The sequence below is a fragment of the Protomyctophum bolini genome (assembly GCF_963924005.1).
Source record: "Protomyctophum bolini genome assembly, chromosome: 16".
Classification (NCBI taxonomy): domain Eukaryota; kingdom Metazoa; phylum Chordata; class Actinopteri; order Myctophiformes; family Myctophidae; genus Protomyctophum; species Protomyctophum bolini.
Genome location: NC_137877.1, coordinates 16583429 through 16608639, shown reverse-complemented (window position 1 = coordinate 16608639; position 25211 = coordinate 16583429). Strand labels below are relative to the sequence as shown.

Below are 25211 nucleotides of genomic sequence, written 5' to 3'. Positions count from 1 at the left end.
CCAAAGGCACCGCTGTGATGGTCACGATGATGCTGTCAGTGCCGTGATCGCAACACTGGAGGTGATATGCGACAACATCCGGTCGCGGATTTTCCGGCTCTTCAAAATAGGGTTGAACGGGGGAAAATCCTGACAGTACGAGGGGAATTAATTAATTAATTAATCCTGGCAGGTCTTTAGATATTATATTTCATTATATTGCTCTCGTCTCCAGCAAGGGTGAGATCCAGAATACGTTGGTCGGTAACTCCCGTCCGTCGGTCACCAAGTCCCGTCCGTCTGTCACCAAGTCCCGTCCGTCTGTCACCAAGTCCTGTCCGTCTGTCACCAAGTCCCGTCCGTCTGTCACCAAGTCCCGTCCGTCTGTCTCCAAGTCCCGTCCGTCTGTCACCAAGTCCCGTTACCAACCGACTACGTCGGTCGGTATTCTGGATCTCGCCGTCTCTCCTTGTTGGGTGGAAACATCATATGTCCAAAACTGTTACTTTTTACGGTTTAATTTTTTTAATAAAAAATAATATATATATATATATATATATCATAAGTAGCAGATCTAGCTTGTATATCTACTACTTTTTATGTATTTAAGTTAAAATATGGAGGTATGAGGTTTCTGCTCGACAGCAACAATATGAGATGTCAGGATTTCAATTAAGACCCATAACATGTTTAATTTTCAAAGGACTCACCATGTTAAAGATCACACCTCAAATCACTTAAGCCAGTGATTCTCAACCTTTTTTTTCCATTTCAAGGCCCCCCAGTCTGATATGCATTAGGCCACAGACCCCAATTTGATCAAATATGTAACTATGGGACCCTAATCTGAATCTACACAGTAAAATCCTCAGTGTTCACTTAACTCTGAGAGTGTACGCATAGAACCGAATGAGTCCAATTGGTTCCATTCACACACTCTTGGAGTTACAGACCCCTAAGTCTCCATTTGGTTCCTAAATAATCAATAATTTTAGCTGTGGACTGTGGAACCGTTTCAAGGACCTCTGGCGGGACCCGAATCCGATGTTGAGAACCAGTGCCTTAAGCGATGCTGTAAAATTGAGCAGTGCATGATATCAAAGTGATTAGCGATAATGAAGCGCTGCAACATCAAAGTAAAAGTTGTGGATATTGTGGATATTTACTGAAACTCACGTGTTTGTGAGTTCATAAGTGCACTACAACTTTAAATGTAGCAAATTTCTTTTTTTCTTTGTGGATAACTTTACTCTTTCCATGACAAACAATCTTCCAGCAGTAAATCAGTGGTGATAATTGCTTGTACATGTGGTTAAAATCACACTTTGAGTGAAGTGGGGTGGCTGTAGTGGGGTTGTTGTACTCTGATCACTGTATCCCTTGGTTTGGCACTAAGCAGAGAATGCGTTTTGTTTTTGGCAAGTCAACTGAAGGCTTTCTGAGGCATCCAACACTTTCAACCTGCTGTTCCTATTTCGGGCATGTCATTATGTACAGTAGGCAAAGATTTTCAAACATTTTCCATCCAAAATAGCAAAAATAGCCAATCAACAAGCTTGTGTTATAAAAGCTTATTTTTTGGGTAACAATGTCATATACGACAAAGTAAAATAGGGCTTAAGTGTTTAAGAATATATATATAAAGCAGTAACAGAGAAGCGATAATCTGATTACCAGAGTATATGTACAGTTTGAGACCAACGGAAGCAGATTCAAAACAGTGGACAAGAGGTTGTGTTTTGTTTCTGTCATTAAGCCAGACAGAGTCACAGTACAGTACATTTCAGTGCCCATGCCGGAGTGACAGAGAAAAGTAGAAAAATGCTTCAAGTGGGGTAAGAGCCTGTTCATAGAATCCTCTCTCTCTCCCCCCCCCCCCCTCATCCCTTATGCAGCAAAAAAAATGTTGTCAGTGGGTGGCTTGGGGGGGGGGGTTTGTTGGGAGGTCTGGTATATGTTTTCTCAAACCCTGTTACCACTGCAGTTGCCACGGTAACACTGGCCATCTTGAAAAGCGCTGCCGTCGTCGAGCTTGTGAAAGGGCTTGGGTGAGGTACGGTCTGGACAGCGCCCTGAGGGCGGGGCGGCGCTCCTCAGTTGAAGGGGTTGTCCGCTTTGAAGATGGACGCGTCGTTGTCGTGACAGCCCTTGCCGTTCATGTGCTCCGGGTGGCCGTCGATGCTGTAGCAGCCCTGCACCTCCGTGATGGATGAGGCCGTGTAGGAGGCCGAGCGCAGGGCGTCCGAGTGGGTCCCCAGGCTGCTGCCGAACTGGATGCGGTACTGGTTATAGTGCCTCCTCAAAACGGCTTGGACCTGTCCACCATACCCAACATCCAAGATAGAAAAGGTCAAGCATGATCCGGTTTTGATGTGTACAATTTGTGAATTTGTGTTTTACTGTCCCACTTATCAGACCACTGAGCACTGACATTACGCGGGCGTATAGAACCCGACTGCTCAGGATGTTTGTATGCTAAGAATTACATTCTGATATTGTTTTTTGCGAGCAGATTAAACTCACTAACTATCATCGATGTGGCATGATAGCAATCTTTGACTGCAAGAATAACTCTACAGCAAAGGCTGCATACGAAAGGATAATGACGCATCTTAGCAGCTGTGTCGCTAGCTTGGTCCCATTGATACCACTTGCCAGGGACTTGAGCTAAAATATAGCCCATATACTATTCTCGTTCCCAGCCTTACTCATCTGCGAAGAGAAAAGCCTGGTCAAAACCTAAAGCAGAGAGTGTATCGGGCTATCGGCGGAAGCGTCGGGCGGCTAAGGCCGGAACATCCGTCAGATCCGAATACGATATTTTTTCAACCAATCACAACACTTGTTTCATTCACGGAGAATGTAAACATTTTTGTAAAGCGGCAACGTAATTTCCTCGGTACTTCCGCCAAAATCCCGCAACTTACGCCTCCCAAAAACGATGCACTTCACAGCGTAGGTCTTACCCAGCGTGGCCATATGCTGTAGTGTAGGGGATCAATCTCTGTGTCTGCTGTCTGGCTGCTTGCCAGTAGGCTAAATGATCTTTAGTGTGAACAGGCTGTGGTGTGGGGAACTGGGGCTCGCTTGAAAGACTCCCCTGATCTACCAAGGAGGAATGCCTGCATTGTCATACCGGGGGAGTGTGAATATAAAGAAATGCACTCTATTCCAAAAATGTATGTACAGAATAACAGCATTTTTGAGTGGTGCAACCACTCCTACAACCAGCAATGTCCGTGCCTATCTATGTGGCTACCTATGTGGCCATGAGCACGAGTATATGACTATAGGGTACCAGTAGGGGGCGCCAGAAACAGAGAGAGGGATAGTGCTGCAATGTTGCCTGCTAATATGAGAGAGAGAGAGAGAGAGAGAGATGTGGGGGGGGGAGCTGCACCACTCAGTTCACACAGGTGCGATCTAATCTAGAGTTGCAGCCCTAATCTCTCATGCAGAGCTAGTATGGATGTTTGGTGTGTGTGTGTGTGTGTGTGTGTGTGTGTGTGTGTGTGTGTGCGTGCGTGCGTCGAAACGACCTGTTGTATAATGGAGCATACAGTGATGTTGATCAGATGAAACATGTACAGAATCTCTGAGTTTGTGCGTACATGCAGGTTAGGTTAGTGGTTAGGGTAAGGAGATGTGGAATGCAAGTTCATACAATGTCCTCAAAAGCAAACGTGTGTGCCAGAATAGAAAGTAAATATGGTAATATTACCTCTCCATTGAAGAAGCAGAAGATGGTGGCCACCAGCAGGCCCTGAAAAAGAAAAAAAAAACGTGAGATGAAATTATGATGAACAATCAACAGTGCTTAAGCTGGGAGCCTAATACATTTTTAATGAGGTTACTAAGAGGTTAGTTCCTCTTTTCCTCCCATGTTGACAGAAGGTCAACCTCTCCTCAATGATTCCTTTTGGCTAGTGATGGGAGATTAATCGGCAAACACATCGGTATCGGCCGGTTTGAGAGTTTTTAGATTAATCGGCATCGGTTTGATTAATCAATCAGACCGATTAATGAATCAGTCCGATTAATCGGTCTGTCGAGGGTTGGGGTTTGATGGGGGGAGGAGGTGCCTAGTTCAGGTATGCAGTGATAGGTCAGGCTGAGAGTGGGTTAAACAAGGGAGAAAGGTGGTTGGTGAAGAGTAGAACCCACGAAGAGGAAGAAGGAAGTGACACAGTGGGGAGAGAGAGAGAAGCCTACACTGAGACAGACAGACAGAGCAGCCTCTTTGTTATTTTCGGCACCCTCCTAACCCAGTTTTTAGCCTGTATTAAAAGTGCAATAAAACCCGGTTGTCTGGTTTAAACGTTAATTCTGTTTCCTCCCTAACTTTATGAGTTAGTGAGTCAGCTTGAGGGACGTAAACGCTACAATATTCAATATAAAGGTATTTAAGTTAAATCGAATAATTTTTCAATACAGAATGAGATCATATTGACATTGGTAATATCGGTTAACGGCCATAACAGCAATTAAATATATTGGATATCGATATCGCCCAAAATGTCTCATCGGCACATCCCTACTTTTGGTATCTGGGGAAGACGAAGAGAGAGAGACAGAAAGGGAGAGAGAGAGAACACAACACAGGTGCCCATATGTCACCTTGGGTTGCACAGGTGAAGAAAATACTGGATGACTGTGGTATGTCTTACATTTGGTTAGCCCAGAAATGTAATAACATTGACTGGTTGAAGCGAACTGTCGAACAAAGGTTGAAAGACCAGTTCCTGCAAAAGTGGCAAAGTGAACTCAATAGTATGACATCATGTGACATCTATGTTGAATACAAACAAGAGTTCAAACTAGAAAAATACCTTCTATGTGAAAACCGTAAGTATAGACAGGCTATTTGCAACCTTAGGCTAAACAACACAAGAATCCCAAAGGTCATCGGTATAAAGGATTGGAAAGAAGTCAGAGGATTTGTAACCTATGTAATGATGCCAGAATTGGAGATGAGTATCATGTTCTGTTGGAATGCAAGAATACTGGCATTATGAATTTCAGGCAAAAATACCTGCCACTGTATTTTTTTACCCACCCTTCTATGTTTAGATTAATTGCATTACTAAAATCTGAAAAACAAAAAGTAATCTATAAATTGGGTGCTTTTCTTTCTTCCACTGTACAAATAGGGAAAGCCTTCCGATATGTCTATGTATATCGTGTAATCTGTAATGTATTGTATACTTCTGATTGTATACTTTTATGAATCTGTGCTCCAAACCATGTGATCATGGTCGTGAGTTAAATAAATGATGATGATGATGAGAAAGGGAGAGAGAGAGAGAGAGAGAGAGAGAGAGAGAGAGAGAGATAGAGATAGAGATAGAGATAGAGATAGAGATAGAGATAGAGAGACAGACAGACAGACAGACAGACAGACAGACAGAGAGAGAGAGAGAGAGAGAGAGAGAGAGAGAGAGAGAGAGAGAGAAAGAGACAGACAGACAGACAGACAGACAGACAGACAGACAGACAGACAGACAGACAGACAGACAGACAGACAGACAGACAGACAGACAGACAGACAGACAGACAGACAGACAGACAGACAGACGCCGACTCACCCCTATATACATACGAGTTATACTTGGTTGTGCATGGTGTCACATTGAGGAGATACATAGCTGATCTACAAGTTCACAACGCGTCACAGCGCGTGTTATAAGCTCATGGTCCACTGCACGACACCGGTGCATAAGAGAGCATGAATCAGACCTATAATTGTCGACATTAAACCACCCACGTCAGAATCACGGACGCCACACTGAAACCTAGGCAACACGCATTTGACATTCTGCAGCCTCTCAGCCCAGATAGTAATCATGCCTTCCTTCCTGCAGCTCTTCCCTAGGCTACAACATAAACAAAGGGCTGCCAAAGGGCAAAGAGAAGGCTTGGTTTTTATAAAATCCTCAAAAGCCAGAGTTTTCACGCTCACAAGGCTGCCGCTGCATGTCTAAAAGAACAGACCTCAGTCTCTGCAATGTAAACATCATGGCAAGCACAACAGCTGAGCTGCTACCTGTGCCTTTCATCATAATAACGTTAAATTATACAAATTTTGCACAACAATGCCAAGATCGAATAGCTAAATGTAAAGTAAAGTCAAGGATAAAGGATGCACAACTACTAGTACTGTAACTTCCAAAACGCAGCAGGAGAGGCCAGCCACTTACAGTAACACAATCCTGCCCAGACCTCTAGGCGGGATCGTGAGAAAGAAGAAGAGCCACATCTGCCCTCCATATCTGCAGACTAGCCTCACCCCAGGCTGTGTACTAACGCATGGACGATTATTCGCCACGTCAGATTAATGTTTTATTATGTATTTATCCAATTCTAAGCACAAAAACAACTAATAACAGCGTGCACTAGCGTGTGCACTGGCGATCGGGATGTAGGCCGTTTCTACCATGGGAGTGAGGTGGGGTCCAGCTCCGGAATAAAATAGCTAAAAATATATATTTGAAAACTGGATTAATGCTTATTAATCAAATATCGTGTTTCTCGTGGTTGGCCAAGATGGTATTATAATTGCTTTCCACGAGATATCTTGTGGATGGAAGTAAATATTGGTGTCTATGGATGATGGTTAACAAACATGCTAATCTCATTCCAAATCACATTCCACCAATCAACATACCGGTAACTAGATTACTAGCATGCTTCCCTTGAAAACGAGATAGTTCATCTCAAGGGATTGTTCCTAATGAAGAAATTCCAGACAGCATGATGTAACCTGACATAGAAGTTTGACATTTTGCGACAAAGATACACAGTAAAATATCCATCGTTAAATACATTTTGAGTATCCAAAGTGAACAAAATGGACTGTTAAGGACCCCTAGCTGATTGAAAGTTAGGAACCAAATAGACCTTTATGGTTTTGTAACTCAGACAGGGTAGAAATGGAACTAAATGGACAAAAAAAGATTGACGTTATCACCCCGAACGCCCTGGGTTATTTAATCCATTAAATCAGAGCGCCCAGCGATTTATAGCAGCGGAGCACATTTAGCGACGGACCGGATGCTATCCCGGATGTAGCTGAAGTAGCTAGATGTAGCCAAAACACTCTTGTTGCGATCGACAACAACGGGAGGTATGATTAATTCTAACGCGACTAGCGAGGGGACCGCGATGGGCCACATAATCTTTTCTTAGAATTGGACGGAATGGGCTTGGGCCATGGCTCAGTGGTCCAGGCACCTTGGCTGGTAATCCAGTCTGGCAGTGTGCCGCGGGTTCGACTCCCGATCCCGACGGCCTTTACTGCATGTCTTCCCCCCATCTCTCTCCCCATTTCCTGTCAGCCCCATTTATGTCTCTCCATAAAAAAATAAAAAAAAATAAAGGCGAAAGCCACAAAGAAAACATTAAAAAAAAAAGAATTAGACGGAATGATTTAGATCAAGAGTTATTCACATTTTAAGATTTTCCGTCCTGAGCGTTGGGGCGTTACTAATTGATTGAACGGAGAACTCTGTCCTTGCCGCTCAGGGTGTTACAGACAGTGCACAGGTTCAGGTTGCCATAATAGGCTACTACAGAGCACTTGGATTATATGCCTGAAAGGTGCTCACTGTTACGTTCTTATCTTGCGCATGTTTCATGATAAATGCTTTTTATGTGATGTATTCCCATGCTTTTTTGTTCTTGCTTAATGTAAATCGCTCTGGATTAAGAGCGTCTGCTAAATGCCTAAATTGTAAATTGATGTGCATGACATAGTTCTACCTGGTAATGCATTAAGATGTGCATGACATAGTTTTACCTGGTGATGCATTAAGATGTGCATGACATAGTTTTACCTGGTAATGCATTAAGATGTGCATGACAACATTTTATTAACAAGAGAGCTATAACTGTAATGTATGGAAGCATAAAGCTGCCATAACTCAAATGAAATGGCAAATACGAAAAGTCAATTGAAATAAGAGAAATGCTTTTTCATTTGCGTTATGGCAGCTTTATTCTTCCATAGTAATGTTTTTTTATATAATTGAAAAAGAATGTCAATAAATATATTGTTTAAAAAAAAGATGTGCATGACATAGTTTTACCTGGTAATGCATTAAGATGTGCATGACATAGTTTTACCTGGTAATGCATTAAGATGTGCATGACATAGTCGTATATTTCAGAGGAGACCTTTCCTTCCGGCTTGTATGGAAGAAGGACAAACTGGATGCCGAGCAGGGGCACCAGAATGAGTGTGGCCCTCACAGCCTTCATGTAGAGGCTGGACTCTGCCTGGTGCGTCACCTTCAGTTTGGTGATGAGTACGCGCACAATGTTCAGCAGAAAAAACAGATTGACCTGGTGGAAAGGAAAACAAGCAGGACATTTACCACGTTTGCCTAAATGTTATTACATTATTGGAAAAGGCTTATCTACAAGCTCACAATGCATCACGATGCAACGCATTGTGAGCTTGTAGATCTGCTAGTTTCCAATATAGTAAAAGTATAAAATAGGTGCTTAAGTGATTAATAAGCGTTACATCTTTTAGGTCATAGCTATCGGGGGCCTACAATCCTGTGGACCAAATTGTATATTTTTTGCAAATAAAATGAGCAGGGAGAAGATGTGTTCTGTGACCAACCTAACAAATGTATTTTGCAATATCAAGGACTAATCAAAATCTTCATAATGATCCAAGCTACATTTTGGCCAAAGATGACTTTGAGCCTTTCTTTTTAATAAAGTATATAATACTCCTTGAAACATGCCTTGCCTGTTGATTAGCTGTATTTCTAATCTGCAGCAGGAGTCTAGAGAGGCGTGGGTGTTTATCAGCAAAGGAGGTCGACCCATTAATTACAAAATGAAGCCCTCTCACTGCGGTATGCTTCCCTGCTTGCAAACCACGACTTTCTTTCCACACCACGGAGCAAGAATAGCGGGTCATTATTCATCGCACGCAAATTACTCCCACTGCCTGGACCTGGATGTGAGGTTTTTCATACCATTGTCTATATGTGTATATATATATATATATATATATATATATATATATATATATATATATATATATATATATATATATATATTAATATGAATTAATCTAACTAATAGATAATTAACATTTTTTTGTACAGTATATTTTTGATATAGAGTAGGACAAATACAGAAAATATCAGATGTACAAGCTCATAACGCGTAATTAACAATACATTTTTAAGTAATTAACACAGGACATAAATCAGACTAATAGATTGAATAAATTCATAAACAATAATTTGTAATTTTAATTATTATTTTTTAATGCGTTGTTTGATTAATCAAACAAACAAGACACCAATAGAATAATCGCTAAGAAAAGAATCAATAGTTGCGGACCTACACATTGATAATTCAACTACTGTACATACTAGCATGTATTGTTCTTGATTTGCCTATGATCCTAGATGATGTATTATCTTGTGTTGTCCTTGCTTACTGTAAATCCCACTGGATACTATACTAATATGTTTTTTCCATGAAAATCTGTTATTGATGTTTACTGGATCTGCTAAATTGCATCCAAAATTGCTAAATTGTATTTTTAGCAAGCGAATGATGTATTGTACTGTTGTACACCAGTGGTTTCCAATCCTTTTCATATCAAGGCCCATTATTTATTTGGCATTTGAGTCACAGACCACTATGACATTTAGCCTCGCAGACCCCCCAAAAAAAGGAGTATTTTGTTATCGTTGGCCCTTCCGGGCGATAAAAAAGGGTCGATAAACGGAAAAAAAGGGTCCATTTGGTTACCAACTTTCCATCATTTAGCTGGGGATTACTTAAAGGAAGCTTACCAAGAGAGCAGCGCAGATGGGCCCATGGATGATGTAAAGTAGAGACGTGTTAGAGCTGATCCAACAGCTACAACACACGAGACAGCATGTTAGTGGTGGAAAAGTACTCAATTGTTTTACTTGGGTAAAAGTATCAATACTGCAATGTAGAAGTACTCCATTACAAGTAGAAGTCTGGAATTCAAAATGTACTTAAAGTACTAAAAAGTACTAAAATATTGGCATCAAAATGTACTTAAAGTGTCAAAAGTAGAAAGTATACTCACTATACAGAATGTCCCATTTCAAGTTTTCAAAAGTATAAAAATATTTTGAAAATAGCAGATCAGTATGTCTCTATCTCTGTCCCCACATAAATAGACCAATTACAGCTCAGCTCATATAAATAGAGATAAATAATAGATTATCCCAATGTTTACTCTGGGGCTACGTAGCTTCTTACTATTGACAGTGCTTTGAAAAATGATAAATTCGTTTATTACTGTAATTTATTGTGATCAATTTGTCTATCAATCATTGTAGGTCACGCCTTTTGTGTGCTTACTTGTCATTGTAGTAGTAGCTTCGTGCAATGGCGTGTATGGTGGCCGGAATAAGAGGGAATCCTGTGAACAACAAAGAGAAAGAAAAAACAAATATATATATATGGCTTCGGCTTCAGCCCATACCTTTTTGGCTAAATAGTCACTTTGTTGACTAAGTTGTACTGTAAATTGCTCAATAACTGTTTTGTTAAAAAGAAAATGACCGAAATAACGGTATTTTTTTATAACTATGGTAACTAACTACCTTATGACTTAACCTTGTGACTTACCCCATCCCAAAAGATAGTACCACATCAAGTGCTGCTTCTCTGCAAACACAGCCACCACAATGAGAGTATGCAGGTAGATCCCCTCACACAGCATCCAGAAATAGTTGCAGCCAAACAGGTACAAGTGGATGAATTGAGCAACCTTGCAGCTTGTCTGTATGAAAAGGAAGTACGAGATGCAGGAGCTAAATGAAAGTGCACAAAATATTTTCAATTTAAAATTGCCACAACTGTGGTTTCATTATGTGCTTAAACTAATATCATCTAGCTTAATAGAGCATGATATATTTCATTAAAGTCCCCATGGTGACGGCTATGCCATTTTCTCAACTGGGATGACAATGATGGCCCTCTCACAGAGGGTTTACGAAATCTCTTTGTCATTTTGTCTCTCACAATGAATTGTCCTACTAAAAACAGCAGATCACTGCATGACATTTAAGTTTTTGCCGCCTTGGGATGATTAATTTTAAGAACACTTAGTTTTAGACCAATTCCAATGTATCTAGAGCAACTTACTGAAGAAGTGAAAAATCAGAGTAAATGGTATGCAATGACAGGATGACTGCATACTGTATATCTAAGATCGATTCCCCCCCATGGCATCATTAAAAGTGCACACTGGTCAACAAACAACAGGCTAAACACCAACATGAGTAGAGCATAAATACAATAATGTAGTACTATTCAAATAAACTAGGACACCAGCAGAAATAAAATAAACTAGGATACCAGGTAAACATCAAATCTAGCATCTATGGTCATTTATGGTCAAGCAAAAACAAATCTAAACATTAAAAACAACCAACCTATATTTGCAGAGAATAAACTAGCATATCGAAATAGGTGACACAATAGGTGAAGGGATAGAACAGGTAGAAGTGAAGAACAAGGCACTTAGTTTCAAGAGATATTGCAGTTAGTTGGATATGTGAAGCATCATTACTCACAGGATTCCGCTGCACCAGTTCCTGGTTGTTAGCCACCGCCGTCAACCAGATAATCGTGATCACAGAGTTTAGCACAAAGGAGAAGAAGAGGTTCTTATGCAGGGTGATCCTTTGGCAGCTTAAACTCCTGCAATGGAGGGAACATGAAACATTGATCATTGTAATGTACGGTAGTGCAGTGGATCTCAAACCTTTAAAGGACTCCCAGTTTGGTGTGCATGATTAGGCCACGGACCCCCATAACTCTGAGAGTGTACAAATGGAACCAAATGGACCCATAAGGGTGAATTCCATTCCAATCTGTACACTCTCAGAGTTACAGCTCTATTGTAACTATCAACAATTTGGCCCGGCTGATACTTCATCAGTGACTCAGTCAGAGACATTCGTGTTTGTATTGTTGGCCCCGTGGTTATGGTCCAAAAAGAAAGGAATATATATATATATATATATATGTATATACACACACACACACACACACACACACACACACACACACACACACACACACACACACACTTTGTATCTGTGTACTGTAGATCCAATAGCAGCAGTAAGAAACATATTATGTTTGTTGGAGGTTATTAGAATGGATGGGCTAGTAGGGCAATACCCAATATGCAATGTGCAATGAGTGGAGCCAGGGAAGCATAAATCTCAGTTGCTACACCCCCTCCCTGAGCCTCACAAGACTAATGTTAACCATTATCTAAACTAAGCACAATGCATCATGGGTATTGTCCTGCTAAACGATCCATTCAACTTGACATTAGTTGTTTGGTTAGTCGACATACTTGAATTGAAAGAATATTCCCAGCGAGACAAACAGTGAGGTCAGCGACAGCCCATGGCCAATGAGGGTCAAGTAGAAAAGATTCATTGCAGTCTGGAAGAAAACAAAGGACATTATAATTTGTTTCCATTTTATTGACCTGGTGATGTTTGTTTAAACTTTAGTGTGTGAATAACCCATAAAAGCAGATGACTGTATTTAATTGTGCTGTAGGCTACACTATGCTGTCTCTACTATACTAATATGTTTTTTCCATGAAAATCTGTTATTGATGTTTAATGGTGAAAGGACTTATGGAAGGATGTCCTCGGAGTCCCTCAGGAGTCCATACTAGGCCCCATCTATTTTTCCTTGTACACCAAATTTGCTCAAGCATCGCAATGCGACACGTTTTAAGCTTGTAGATCGGCTATTTTCATAAAATGTTTCATAAAAAAAAACGTTGCTCCCGATCCGATTCTGATCATTTGATTTTGAGTATCTGCCGATACCGATTCTTCTTGATCGGTTACTTGAATTTTTATAGAACACTTATGCCACATCACAATAGTACAATATCCAAAATCACAGACAATATCCAGTCTAATATCATGATATGGATACTGGGGATAATATTGATACTGGGGATGTCCCGATCACCTTTTTTAGCTCCCGATCCGATTCCGATCAGTAGAAATTGACGTGATCGGCCCCGATTTCCGAACAAATGATCCGATCGGGACAACCCTATTTGAGTTAGTTGGGTATAGAGATGATATCCCTACACCATCATTCAGGAGCTAGAGTGGCCGCCTGGGAGCTGGAAGGTTCCTGATTGTATCTGTGCTGTTGTGGGGTCAACGAGTGAATGTGATTGACTGAATCGCATTAATAAAGTGCTTTGAATGGCTTAGATTCAGAACACCGTTTCCCAATTGAACAGTGGGTCGGGACCCATTTGTGGGTCAACATTTGTGGGTCAACTCTAGTAAAAATCCACAAACGTCTAATCTCTCCTTTGGGTCACGGGCTAAAAAGTTTGGGAACCACTGGTTTAGAATGACCAGATATGTGCTATATGTAAATGCAGACCATGCATTATCCACTTGGTGCAGAAGACGCACAAACCTTTTAGAGTGATGAATTAGTGTCATTCCGCCAGCCAGGTCACTCGTGAGTGGAATTCTAATGTTCCTGTTTATTGTGCCACCTGACGTCAGACGCATGACATTTTGTTTAATGTAGTATCAATATGTATTATACATAGTATGAGGCTGGTATGAAGCAACTAGGGCTGTCACGATTACACATTTAAGTTGACGATCAATTGTCACACAAATACTTGCGATTAACGACTTAATTGTGTTTTCTTTCCATTGAACTTTGGAACGTTACAATTTGTATTTCTGTTTGTTGTACAGGGCAGATATGGCTATAACAAATATACAAAGAAATCACTGACACATTCAATCATTCAATTTAATGAAATAGTGGAATAGTTCGATGTACAGGCATCACGTCACAAAGTGACGTGTTGTAAGCTCGTAGATCTGCTATTTCTGCTATTTTTGAAAACTATTTGAAAATGTATGGACATTTTTTCAACATGATAATGGATTAGGTCTAGAAGAAACACGGAAGGCTTCTGTGATCACCTGCTATGTATTTTACTTTGCCAAATGATAATCAGGAACTCTTAAATACGACATGGTTTCTGTTGTTGTGTCTGACATCAGTGCATGTTGAAAATAAAATCTCCATATACAGTATGTGCACTTGGTTTATGTTCTATCTGACATGAATGAATCTCCATTATGTGCATTGGGTGGAGGCTATAGTATGAGGATTTGACTCCATATTTGGTATGGTCGGGGCCGGTGGTCCACTGACCGTGATGTACCCACCCACCACCCATTAGGCATTTTTTATATTAGGTTAGGAATGCACCTTTCATACATAAAAGGCAATTCAATGTGCTTTGCACAAAAAAGAAAGATCATGAAAACAAGTAGCCTACATGAAAAGAAAGAAGAAATTATCAAAAAAGGAAGCATGAAAATGTTTCATGAGCAGAAACCTAAAAAACACCCAGACTAACGCATACAAAGCTATCAAATTAATCATTGAGATAAACAAGGCTAAATAAATATGTCTTAGCATCGCTTAAACATATCTACTAATCCAGCGTTTCAGATTCAGTGGCACCTAGTACTACTAGGTACTGTAGGTTCACAGTATATCTAGAAGATCGTAGCTGAAATGTATTCTGGTGCATAACTTTGAAGTGATTTATAAACATTAAACAAATAAAATAATCTTCTAAAAAGGGACACGTAGCCAATGCAGGGATCTTAGCCAGTGTGTTCTGTGCCCTGCCCTTCTGGTGAGGGTTCGTGCTGAAGCATCCTGCATCACTTGTAATTAATTGGGCAATTTCGGTCTTTGGCAGACCAGATGAAAGAGTGTTACAGCATAATGGGCATCAACACACATCACCCTATAACATAATAATAATATAAAAAACATTGAGTGGTGCTATGAGGAGCTATGTGTGTATGTATGTGTATTAAATATTCATACAACTGCCTGCGTGCGTGCGTGTGTGCGTGCGTGCGTGTCTGCGTGCGTTCACAGTGACCTACCACTCTGCCTTCGTGTGTGTGTTCATTGCAACGGGTGTAGTTGGTCCATGTGCGATTACTCTCAGGATGCAGGAACCAATGTCCACTGTCAGTGCAGATCTTGGTGACCATTTCTGCAGGCCAAAACAATAGTTTAAAAACGTCATACACAACATCTCATACATACACACAGTACAGTCAAATAATCAGCTTTAGTTTCAAGCTTGACTTTCTCGCGTTGCCAGACCGTTATTGCCTCTCGCAATTTTCGTCATACAGTCTGGAGAACGTAAGCTCTGATCATGAGTAAATATAAAGCGGAAGTGAAGTCTCCTCCCCACTTCCGTTTTGTCTTTACAGTTGTGCAAATTTATCCTAACATAAATAGAAATCATCTAAGCATAATAGCTTGCTGCTTAGCAGAAATGGAAATTGACATACATATTACTCTGATTTTGGGAGGTGTGGTTCCAGACTCGATATAGAATATTTTAGAGCATCTCTTTAGTCAACAGTGTTACATCACTGTATCATGTATGCATATTTGGACATTGTTAACTGAATGAAAAGTGCAACAAAACCTGTAACACAAATACTACAATTAACAAGCTGGGGACATATGCACGTCTGAAACTACAATATCTACAAGCCAGTGATCACAGTGAAAGACTGCATCCAATAAGCATACTGTATATCCTGTGTCTGTGTGTGTGTGTGTGTGTGTGTGTGTGTGTGTGTGTGTGTGTGTGTGTGTGTGTGTGTGTGTGTGTGTGTGTGTGTGTGTGTGTGTGTGTGTGCGCGCGCTCGCGCGTGCGCGTGCGTGCGTGCGTGCGTGCGTGCAAATCCATTTCATGTGTCTGGAGGCCAACTAGTCTAGCTTTAGTGGGAATTATTACAGTATGGCAGGCTTTCACCTGAAGGGTCAAAATCCTGGAAGTAGTCTGGACAGTTCTGCTCGGTGGTATAGCCTGCCTTGGTGTCATCCCAACACAGCCATCCATCCCAGGTGCGATTACACATGGACTCTGAACCAGGGGAAATACCAGAGAAGAAATCAGTGATTGAATACTGGTTTTTTGAAAACAGTTTTTTAAAATGTCTCCCTTCCCTTCTCTGTAAGTCAAGACAAGTACTGTGCATTGAAAAATGATACTACGGTTTTCTTTGATGGTGTGTTATGTGTGGCACACACATACTGTAACATTCATCCTTCTCTGAGGTGCTTCATTTCTGAGGATTGGCTGTATTGATCAGTGCATGGGCCTCAAACACCAGTGGTCCCCAGCTAAATGATGGAGAGTTGGTAACCAAATGGACCCTTATAGAGAGTACTGAATCCGTCTAACAGTGGAATATCTATAATGAAACTATGCGTATACACTATACACTATTGATTATAGGGTGCTATGTCTACATAAAATGTTATATAAATTAAATTACATAAGCCTTTGTATGTACGCCTGTAAGGTCGTCGAGGCTAGGGCAAGTGTTACAGCAAGTGCTACAGGCTAAGATGGAGTCTGAAGAGGTGGGTTTTCACTTTTCAGACTACGGCGGAAGACTGGGACTGAGTTTGCAGTTCTGATTGCAGTGGGAAGTGCATTCCATAGTTTTGTAGCCAGAAGGGAGAAGAGTTTGGGCCGTGTGGAGCGTTGTCCTGGCGTTTTTAGTGAATGTGGTCTAGGTGTCTAGACAGCTACACCAGCCGCCCAGGCCCATTATTGGCTATTATTTTGGTTAATTTACCTTGTCTGATGTGAGTATCGTCCTTCATTATCTTCTGGTAGCATTCAAACTGCGCCGTTACTATCTTGTTCCTGGTGACACCGATGTCATGATAGACGTTGGTTGGATGCTGCTGGGTCTCGTTGACGTCTGGGCTTGCCTCCACGTAAATCTGCAAGAATAATATTTGTATTTAACATATTATGTTGTTTCATTATTTAACCAATTATTAAGACCCGATGCCGATTCTACAAATGTCTTTGTTTTCTTTTAAAAAAAACGATTTGGTCGCAGAAACTCATACCCCCGTCTCACCGTCCCCCCGAGAAACAAAGATTTGAGTTTAAAAGGTTCCCTATAGAGCTCTCTGTCTGGGTACGACTGCTACTCTGAGTCCCTATAGAGCTCTCTGTCTGGGTACGACTGCTACTCTGAGTCCCTATAGAGCTCTCTGTCTGGGTACGACTGCTACTCTGAGTCCCTATAGAGCTCTCTGTCTGGGTACGACTGCTGCTCTGAGTCCTAGAGCTCTCTGTCTGGGTACGACTGCTGCTCTGAGTCCCTATAGAGCTCTCTGTCTGGGTACGACTGCTACTCTGAGTCCCTATAGAGCTCTCTGTCTGGGTACGACTGCTACTCTGAGTCCCTATAGAGCTCTCTGTCTGGGTACGACTGCTGCTCTGAGTCCTAGAGCTCTCTGTCTGGGTACGACTGCTGCTCTGAGTCCTAGAGCTCTCTGTCTGGGTACGACTGCTGCTCTGAGTCCCTATAGAGCTCTCTGTCTGGGTACGACTGCTGCTCTGAGTCCTAGAGCTCTCTGTCTGGGTACGACTGCTGCTCTGAGTCCCTATAGAGCTCTCTGTCTGGGTACGACTGCTGCTCTGAGTCCCTATAGAGCTCTCTGTCTGGGTACGTCTGCTGCTCATTATACAGAAGAAATTGTCAAAATATGTTAGAAATATGCTGTACGATAGTACAAGTATATATGGCTTAAGTGGTTAAAACAACATCTGGACCAAAAGGCTGATAAGCTACAGTATATGTGCTTATAAGTACTCACAGGAAAACTTGTGCCTGCACCCCATTTTGACCCTGTATTCTTACTGTAAGCCCCCCAGGGGGCTATTAAAACAGGATGGATCCCATATCCTTATTTAGACCACAGGAAGGGGAGTTGAAGCTACGCAGACATCCATTAAATTCATTTGAGCTTCATGGAAAATGTGACCTCTGTACAGAGAAAAGGCCAACCAGATGTGTCCAGTTGAACCGGCGACTTCTTTGTTATGGAACTCTTCCCTTTAACCAGTAAGCAACCATAACAGCCATTCTTTGCTCGCCGACTACGGAAACTAAAATTGTGAAATATGATTATACAGACTGGACCAGCAGAACAACACGTCTAGAGCACAGTTTACCAAACAAATGGGTCCCTTTATTTATTTTTTGTGTCCTACATTTAATAGTACTACCGGCCTACTTGAGAACGATGCAACTTGGGAACCTAATAATACCCGTTGTCAACTTGTCATAGCACTATGAGATAACTATCTGTCTGTGTCCCTTTTGTGCCCATACTGTATATGGAGATCTCTATGTAGTATCAATACCCGTTGTCATAGCACCTGCGTCCCACATGGAGATGTATATGTCTGTAATGGAGATCTCTGTATCTGCCTGTCTGCCTGTGTCTAAAGAATGCAAACTGCCTGTGAAAAGTGGACTAAAGTGGTTAAGTAATCAATTGGCAGGTATGTGTGGCATGTGTACGGTTGTAATGCACGTAACTCGAGAACCATTTGCAGGTATAACATAGCACGATAATAATGATATGATAAATGTGATTTCAATGACATATCCACCACTGTTCACCGCTGGGCCTACCTCCGCTGGAGTGCACAGCAGCATGAAGGCCGTCATCCACCTCCACCCAGGAGCATCCATCTCCCTCTTGGGCACGGTTGCTCAGTGATTGGCCCGGCGATGGATCTGGAAAAGGAGAGAGTGCAGCAAATGATGCACCTGCATATCACCCAAGGGGATGTGAGCTCTGCAGCACCTACTGTATCATCGCTCCCACATAGAACACCTAATGACCTATTATGCCTGCCCTGAAGGATGCACAATCACTCACCACTGGTATTGTGTTTAACAGAGCATGGAAGCTAGCATTGTGTTTAACTGAGCATGGAAGCTGTTGTTTGCCATAACAGTCACGTGCTATCATCAGCATATGTCTCTAGGCAACTGCAGCCTGTCATGGTCAAATGTCGGTCTCAGTCTATGCATTGTAGTTAAGACACTTTTCCTATTCACTAGTTGTCCATGGTTCATTACTCTGAATTAGTCTCTGTCTATGCTCTATATGTATGGAATCCAATCAGCCGTATAGCGACTCAGAGGACTTTTAATCCAGGGGTTGAATGTTCCGAGACCTTTTGTCACCTGCATGCCTGCCTGCAGGGCTAGGATCTGATACAGTCGGGGGATTAAAGGTTGGATTTTGCCTGGTGCCGTAGAAAAACAAAAAATGTAATGTTCATTGTCCTGTCCGTTTGTGCACTCACAATTACATTAATTGCATTACACATTTTAGTGTGTAATGCATTAAGATGCATGCTATACAACAGTTCCAACCTCAGTAAGGTGCAATACTTGCACCTTACTGTATAGTTATCTTACTTGTAACCTAGCAACAGCAACCGACACACACACACACACACACACACACACACACACACACCTTTGTAATCATAAATATTAATAATGCGACTGTTATTTCAATAATACACTTAAAGCCGTGGTATATGATATTTGTGCTGTAGTGCGCACCAGTGCAAATATCTTACGTTATTGCACCCCCTCTCATGTAGTTGCTTACCATAGTCACATAGAGATTTATGTGCATATAACATGCATAATTCATTATAATGAATATGACATTCATATTAAAACATTATTTAAAAACAATTCCCTGGTAAATGTGTTCGGTAATACCTTGAAAATGTGTTTTCATATTGATACCAATTAATACGAATTTGATTATTTGATCAATCGAAAAAGCAATGAGTAGGATAATTGCTAATCAACAGTTGCAGCCCTAACATTTGCTTTGCCAGTGCCAAAATAACCTACAGATGTGCCGTTTGAGAACTTCACAAGTCCTGCCATTGGCAACTCAGTCTGTAGATTGTCAGTGCATTGTCAGAACAACAGATAGAGTTCCTCTGCTGGACACTTCTTTTCAGTAGCAAAGCAGTATAATTGGCAAGGCTAATCAGTGAATAAAACCTGCAGGGAAAACATGCATTTTCAGAAAACCTTCAGGAATGCTGGAGGAATTTGCAGACCAACAGCTACAGTACGTATAAAAGTAGACATCAACTAGTCCGTCACTGAGACTGAGACATTCTAACCAAGTTCAGTACTGTACAGAACCAATGAGCTTTCGAGTCTCCAGTCTTCTAGGCCCATTCATCCCATTCAGCTATTATTAACCCAGGAGGAAAATTTAATTTATTCTTTAAATTGTTTTGTTTTTGTTCCTTTCCTAAGATAATTTTGCTGCTGCTCTGATGCACAACTGATTTATTTCTAATCGTGATCTGTCCTAAAATCTTACGGCTAGGTGTGCTATCATGCTCATTTCAGCACGGCTGCATGGAGAGCCTATTTCAACCAATTGCTTGGTCAGAACAATACCTGTATTAATATAAATATTTCATTCCACTTCTGACTTTTTTCTCCTTTTTTGGGCGACGTCTCTGAGTACCACCAGAGGGGGGCTCAAGTACCACTAGTGGTACTAGTACCAGTGGTTGGGAACCCATGTTCTAGGGATTACACTGCCATTACACAGGGGAGAGGAGGTTAGGTGGGAGGCAGCTTTACTGAAACTGGGATTGTAAAACATTACAGCGATGTGCAAATTGAAAACAGCCTGGAAGAAAATCAGCTACACACACACACACACACACACACACACACACACACACACACACACACACACACACACACAATACCGTGCTTGTCAGGACAATTTAGAATGGTGGTTTTGTGAATGCTCTAACCTCTCTAAAGTTCAAAATAACCGAGGTTATGTACGTATATCTGCTAGTAGAGTTGTGAGCTTGTAGACCGTGTGGGGGTCCCCAGGGGGTCCCTCTACTGTACTGTACTGTACTGTACTGTACTGCATTTTCATGCTCGGACAGACCCACCCAGGGACCCAGCCAGGGTCAGACACACATAAAAATATTTTAGGGCAGGGAAATGGTCCATTTCTCAAATTCTACTTTACTTGTGGGAACATCTTCCCTCAGCAACACACACACACACACACACACACACACACACACACACACACACAGTTGGCGCGCCACACACTCTGCCAAATTCCCCGGCTGTTTCTGGCAAGGGTTGTTTTCAGACATTTACAAACTCAACGAGAGGATACATCTGGTCATATTACAACACAGACGATGTTCCCACGGATGTAATGTACGTGTTCCTTAAAACAAAACATTTTAGTATATAGTAAATAATATTTACTGCCTGAAGCTTTGTTTTTGCAATAGCCATTATAGACAGCAGTGAGATTAAACGTGATGTCATTACAACATAGCTCTGCTAGTTAAAAAATCCACAGCACACCACAGGGACTGCTCCAGGGGGGGGCAAAGGGGGGCTTGAAGCCCCCCTGGTGGAGGCTTAGCCCCCCTTAAGCCCCCCTTCAAACAAGCCAAATTGACTGACTTCTATGTAAACCAAGATTCATTAGACCCCCCTCTAAATAACCAGCCCCTCCATAGCACCCCCAGTCACAATGTTCTGGAGCCGTCGCTAACGCCACGTCCCTCTGCACTGTAGCAATTATTACACCTGCGCTGCGATGTCTAGCACATCGTCATTGGATGCTCGAACAGTGGTGCCCCCAATCAGATCAACTCACTGACCCACACACAACACAGACACCAAGAGATACCAAGTCAAACTGAATTTGAACTTTTTACACTAATATTTTTTGTCTTGAAGCGAGCCACAACAGTGCCACAACAGTGGTGCCCCCAATCAGATCAACTCACTGACCCACACACAACACAGACACCAAAGATACCAAGTCAAACTGAATTTGAACTTTTTACACTAATATTTTTTGTCTTGAAGTGAGCCACATTGTTTCTTTAGGGACAATATATATTATATTATTATTATTGTTGTTGCTTCAATATGCTATTATAATAAACATATTGTGACATATTATTTTTATTTGTCCATTTCACCATTCCCTAAACCCATGTACTTGCAATTGAAAGACCTGATTGTGATTGTGGCTGTAACGCTTTGAGCTTGTACCTCACCGCTGGTTTGGAGAATCGATAAAATCTGTACAGTAAAACAGAGCTTAATTCAAAATCAAGTTAATACAGTATAGCCTACGTTGATATATGAACATACTCATAACATATTAAATAATCAAAAGGTTATCAATAATCACTGAGAAAATAATTGATAGGCTTCACAGCCCCATTGATCAATTTTACTTAAGTAGCCTACTGTAGGCCTCTTTACTCTTTGACTTTGAATCGGCTAAAGCTAATGTGGCTACCGTCTTCAGATGCCTTAATATTATAACCGCAAGGTAGCGATGATTGAGTAATGAGCCACTAACATTGACGTTCAATTCAAACAGCTGAATCTGAGAAAAGATTCAGAGAAAAAAGTGTTTTAAGGGGGCAGGGGCATTCGAACAACATTTTACGGCGATTTCCTTTTTATTATTTACTACTGGAGTGGTGCCCGTTGGCACTGGCCTACTTGGAACGATGCAAGTTGGAAATGCATGCCCCACCCATTTATTATGTATATATGTCCCTTTTATGCCAGAGTTCTTTGTCAGGCATGCCCAAATATGGAGTCTATGCAGATGTCAGAACATAATTGTGATGTCAGACAGGCCAGCTCCATATATGGAGAGCCCGGTCCAGAGCCCGGGCAGAGGCTTTTGTGCTGGTTTTGGACAGCGGTCGATCCGATGGACTCGACAACGGGCACTGCACTCCCTGTGGAACGGGTGTGTCCAATTTGTTTCTAAAATGTGTACACACACCTGCATGATGCTAGTGTTCTAAACATCATGTATGCAATGACATGGACATCATTCTGTATCATTACCGTTTTATTTAACCTGTCTCGCAGTACTTTCTACTTTTGGTACTTTAAGTACAGTTTCATGATACCAGTACTTTTACTCGAAGTACATTTGGAATTACGGACTTTTACTTGTAACAGACTATTTCTAAATTGCGTTATTGACACACATTGACTTTTTCCACCACTGACCGTGTGGGTGGTCCATCCAGTATCATCTGTAGTGCGTCAGAGCGGTGCACCAAAGTGGTTAGTCACGGACACTTTGCACAAGAGCGCTCACGTCACATCACCATGTCACATCTAGCAGTCAAAAAGATGCGGGGGAAAGCAGCCTATACAGTGTGCGGAACAGCTGTTGCGATCGCACCCCCCCTGCCTTCTCTTATCAGCTCCCATTGTCCCTGCATAGTGCATATAGAAGCAGTGCTATGCTTGTAAACATCCCACACAAGACCCTCTTCATAGAAGCAGTGCTATGGTTGTACTTGTAAACATCCCATCCAAGACCTTCTTCCGTCACAGGATGTTTTGCACACCTTCCTTCTCAGGTTCCTCTCAGTGGCATTCAGATATCCATTGCCATGCTTGTAACATCATTCCATGTGTGTGCGTGTGTGTGTGTGTCTGCTGTCAGGAAGAAACTTAAAAATGTTCATCTTATTTTTTTATAGCAATGATACAGTACTGTTGGTGATAGGAGAGTAGTGATGAAAGATAGTGTCACACAAAATGCAGAGGTGTTGATGGACTGTGTTGTTTATTTGCTACAGTTGTGTCCTAGTTAAGTGTGCTGTGTGAAGTCCTGTTGATCTAGTATCATGTGGCAGTGTTTTCTGTGTACGGTGTTTGACTGTCAACAAATAGGCTGGACCACAGCCAGCAAACCTCTCACAACCACATAAATCCTATAGCGCGCCTATTTTGGGGACAATCATTCGGTGAAAACAGCAGATCTACAAGCTCTCTATGCAACGCGTTGCAATGCGATGTGAGCTTGTATTGTCAGAGCGATTTTGTGTACAGGGAAATACTAGTGTACTTAGTATAGAGCCCTGGGGGACCCCATGGTCAACTAGGGTTTAAGTGATTTTGATTCTGTATGAAAAGCAACAGTAGACGGAACTACGGAAGCTAGATTAAAAAAAAAGGATTCTCCTTTTCACTTCTTAATTTTTATCCCACGATTTTGTAACCCATTTTTGACCCCTGTGTCAATTATCGAATGTGATCCTGGGCTCTACACACCCTCCGCCAACCTGGGGAGAGCAACGGACTTAACTCATGCTTCCTTCATGCATGAGTGTCCAAGTAGCTCCTTTACACCTGCCAGGGGGGAGTTTCCCTGGTTGGACATAGCGCGTGGAAGGAACACGTTATTCCAACCAGTTCCATTCCCATTCATCAGGTGCCCCGGCTGGCCAGGGGAAGGCAGTTTAGAGACCAGGATTACTGCATGTTTTTGTGAGGGTACCTACCCTAGGGGACACGGGGAGAACATGCAAACTCCACACAGAAAGGATTCTCCTTTTCAAAAGTAAAATGACATATTTAATGCTTGATGCTTGGCTACAACTATATACAAACAACATCTTGTCTCACGTAGCCAGACAACTATTTCACAATCTCCAAAATCTGGAACTACACCTCTCGAAAAATATCATAACGTTTTTCATATTTTTTCTTTCCATTTCGGCTAAGCAACAAGCTATATTATTCTTAGATGATTACTATTTATATTAGGATAAATGTCCACGACTGTAAAGACAAAACGGTGGGGAGAAGTCTACACTTCCGCTTTATCGCTTACTCATGATAGAGCTTCCGATGCTCCAGACTGTATGACGGAAGTATTTGAAAATTGTGAGAGGCAACAGTTTGACCTAACCCTCACAGAGATGTGCTCTTCCTATTGAACTATGCATACACCTAGCAACCAGACTAATTTAGGGGTGTAACGATATAGTAACTGTATCGAATTTAATTTAAAAAAAAACGAAGTATATCGAAATGTAAACGGCAAATATTGTATTGTATCGTTTGACTTTGTATCATATCGTTTTAAAATGGAGATAATCTGTATCATGGTTGGACGAGCATCAGGGCTGCTCCAATGGTGATAATTGTTGCAGTGGAACCATGGCCCACCATGGTATTTATAGTGTGCCCTAGACCTAAATAAGTATTGAACTTATCAACTACTCGCAGAAGTGACAAGAGCCAGATGGTGATTCTGCATCGTCTCCCCAAAAGCAACATTTGTTTGATTCCATTATCAGGTATTTGAAAGTCAAACACTACACACTGTCCACGTCGATACCTCGATAAGTAACTGTGTACACTGTATAAACAAACAGTAAGAGTATACATAGCAAG

General features: G+C 41.6%; 1 protein-coding gene across 2 annotated transcripts in view; it reads right to left on the bottom strand.

The window, feature by feature from the left end:
- Positions 1–645: 645 nt before the first annotated feature.
- The window catches only part of calcrla (calcitonin receptor-like a), a 41629-nt gene continuing 17063 nt past the window's right edge, over positions 646–25211 (bottom strand). Inside the window, exons 2-13 of one of the 2 annotated variants that reach the window (XM_080786546.1) lie at positions 18570–18674; positions 16707–16857; positions 15875–15985; positions 14982–15094; positions 12362–12453; positions 11568–11694; positions 10618–10771; positions 10348–10408; positions 9804–9870; positions 8101–8319; positions 3701–3742; positions 646–2294 (exon numbers count right to left, since the gene is read on the bottom strand). In XM_080786546.1, coding sequence (XP_080642672.1) covers positions 2073–2294; positions 3701–3742; positions 8101–8319; positions 9804–9870; positions 10348–10408; positions 10618–10771; positions 11568–11694; positions 12362–12453; positions 14982–15094; positions 15875–15985; positions 16707–16857; positions 18570–18629 — 1419 coding nt within the window. In that variant the 5' untranslated portion in view covers positions 18630–18674 and the 3' untranslated portion in view covers positions 646–2072. Of the gene's footprint in view, positions 2295–3700; positions 3743–8100; positions 8320–9803; positions 9871–10347; positions 10409–10617; positions 10772–11567; positions 11695–12361; positions 12454–14981; positions 15095–15874; positions 15986–16706; positions 16858–18569; positions 18678–25211 lie in introns of both variants that reach the window. The other variant, XM_080786547.1, reaches the window with a different exon arrangement.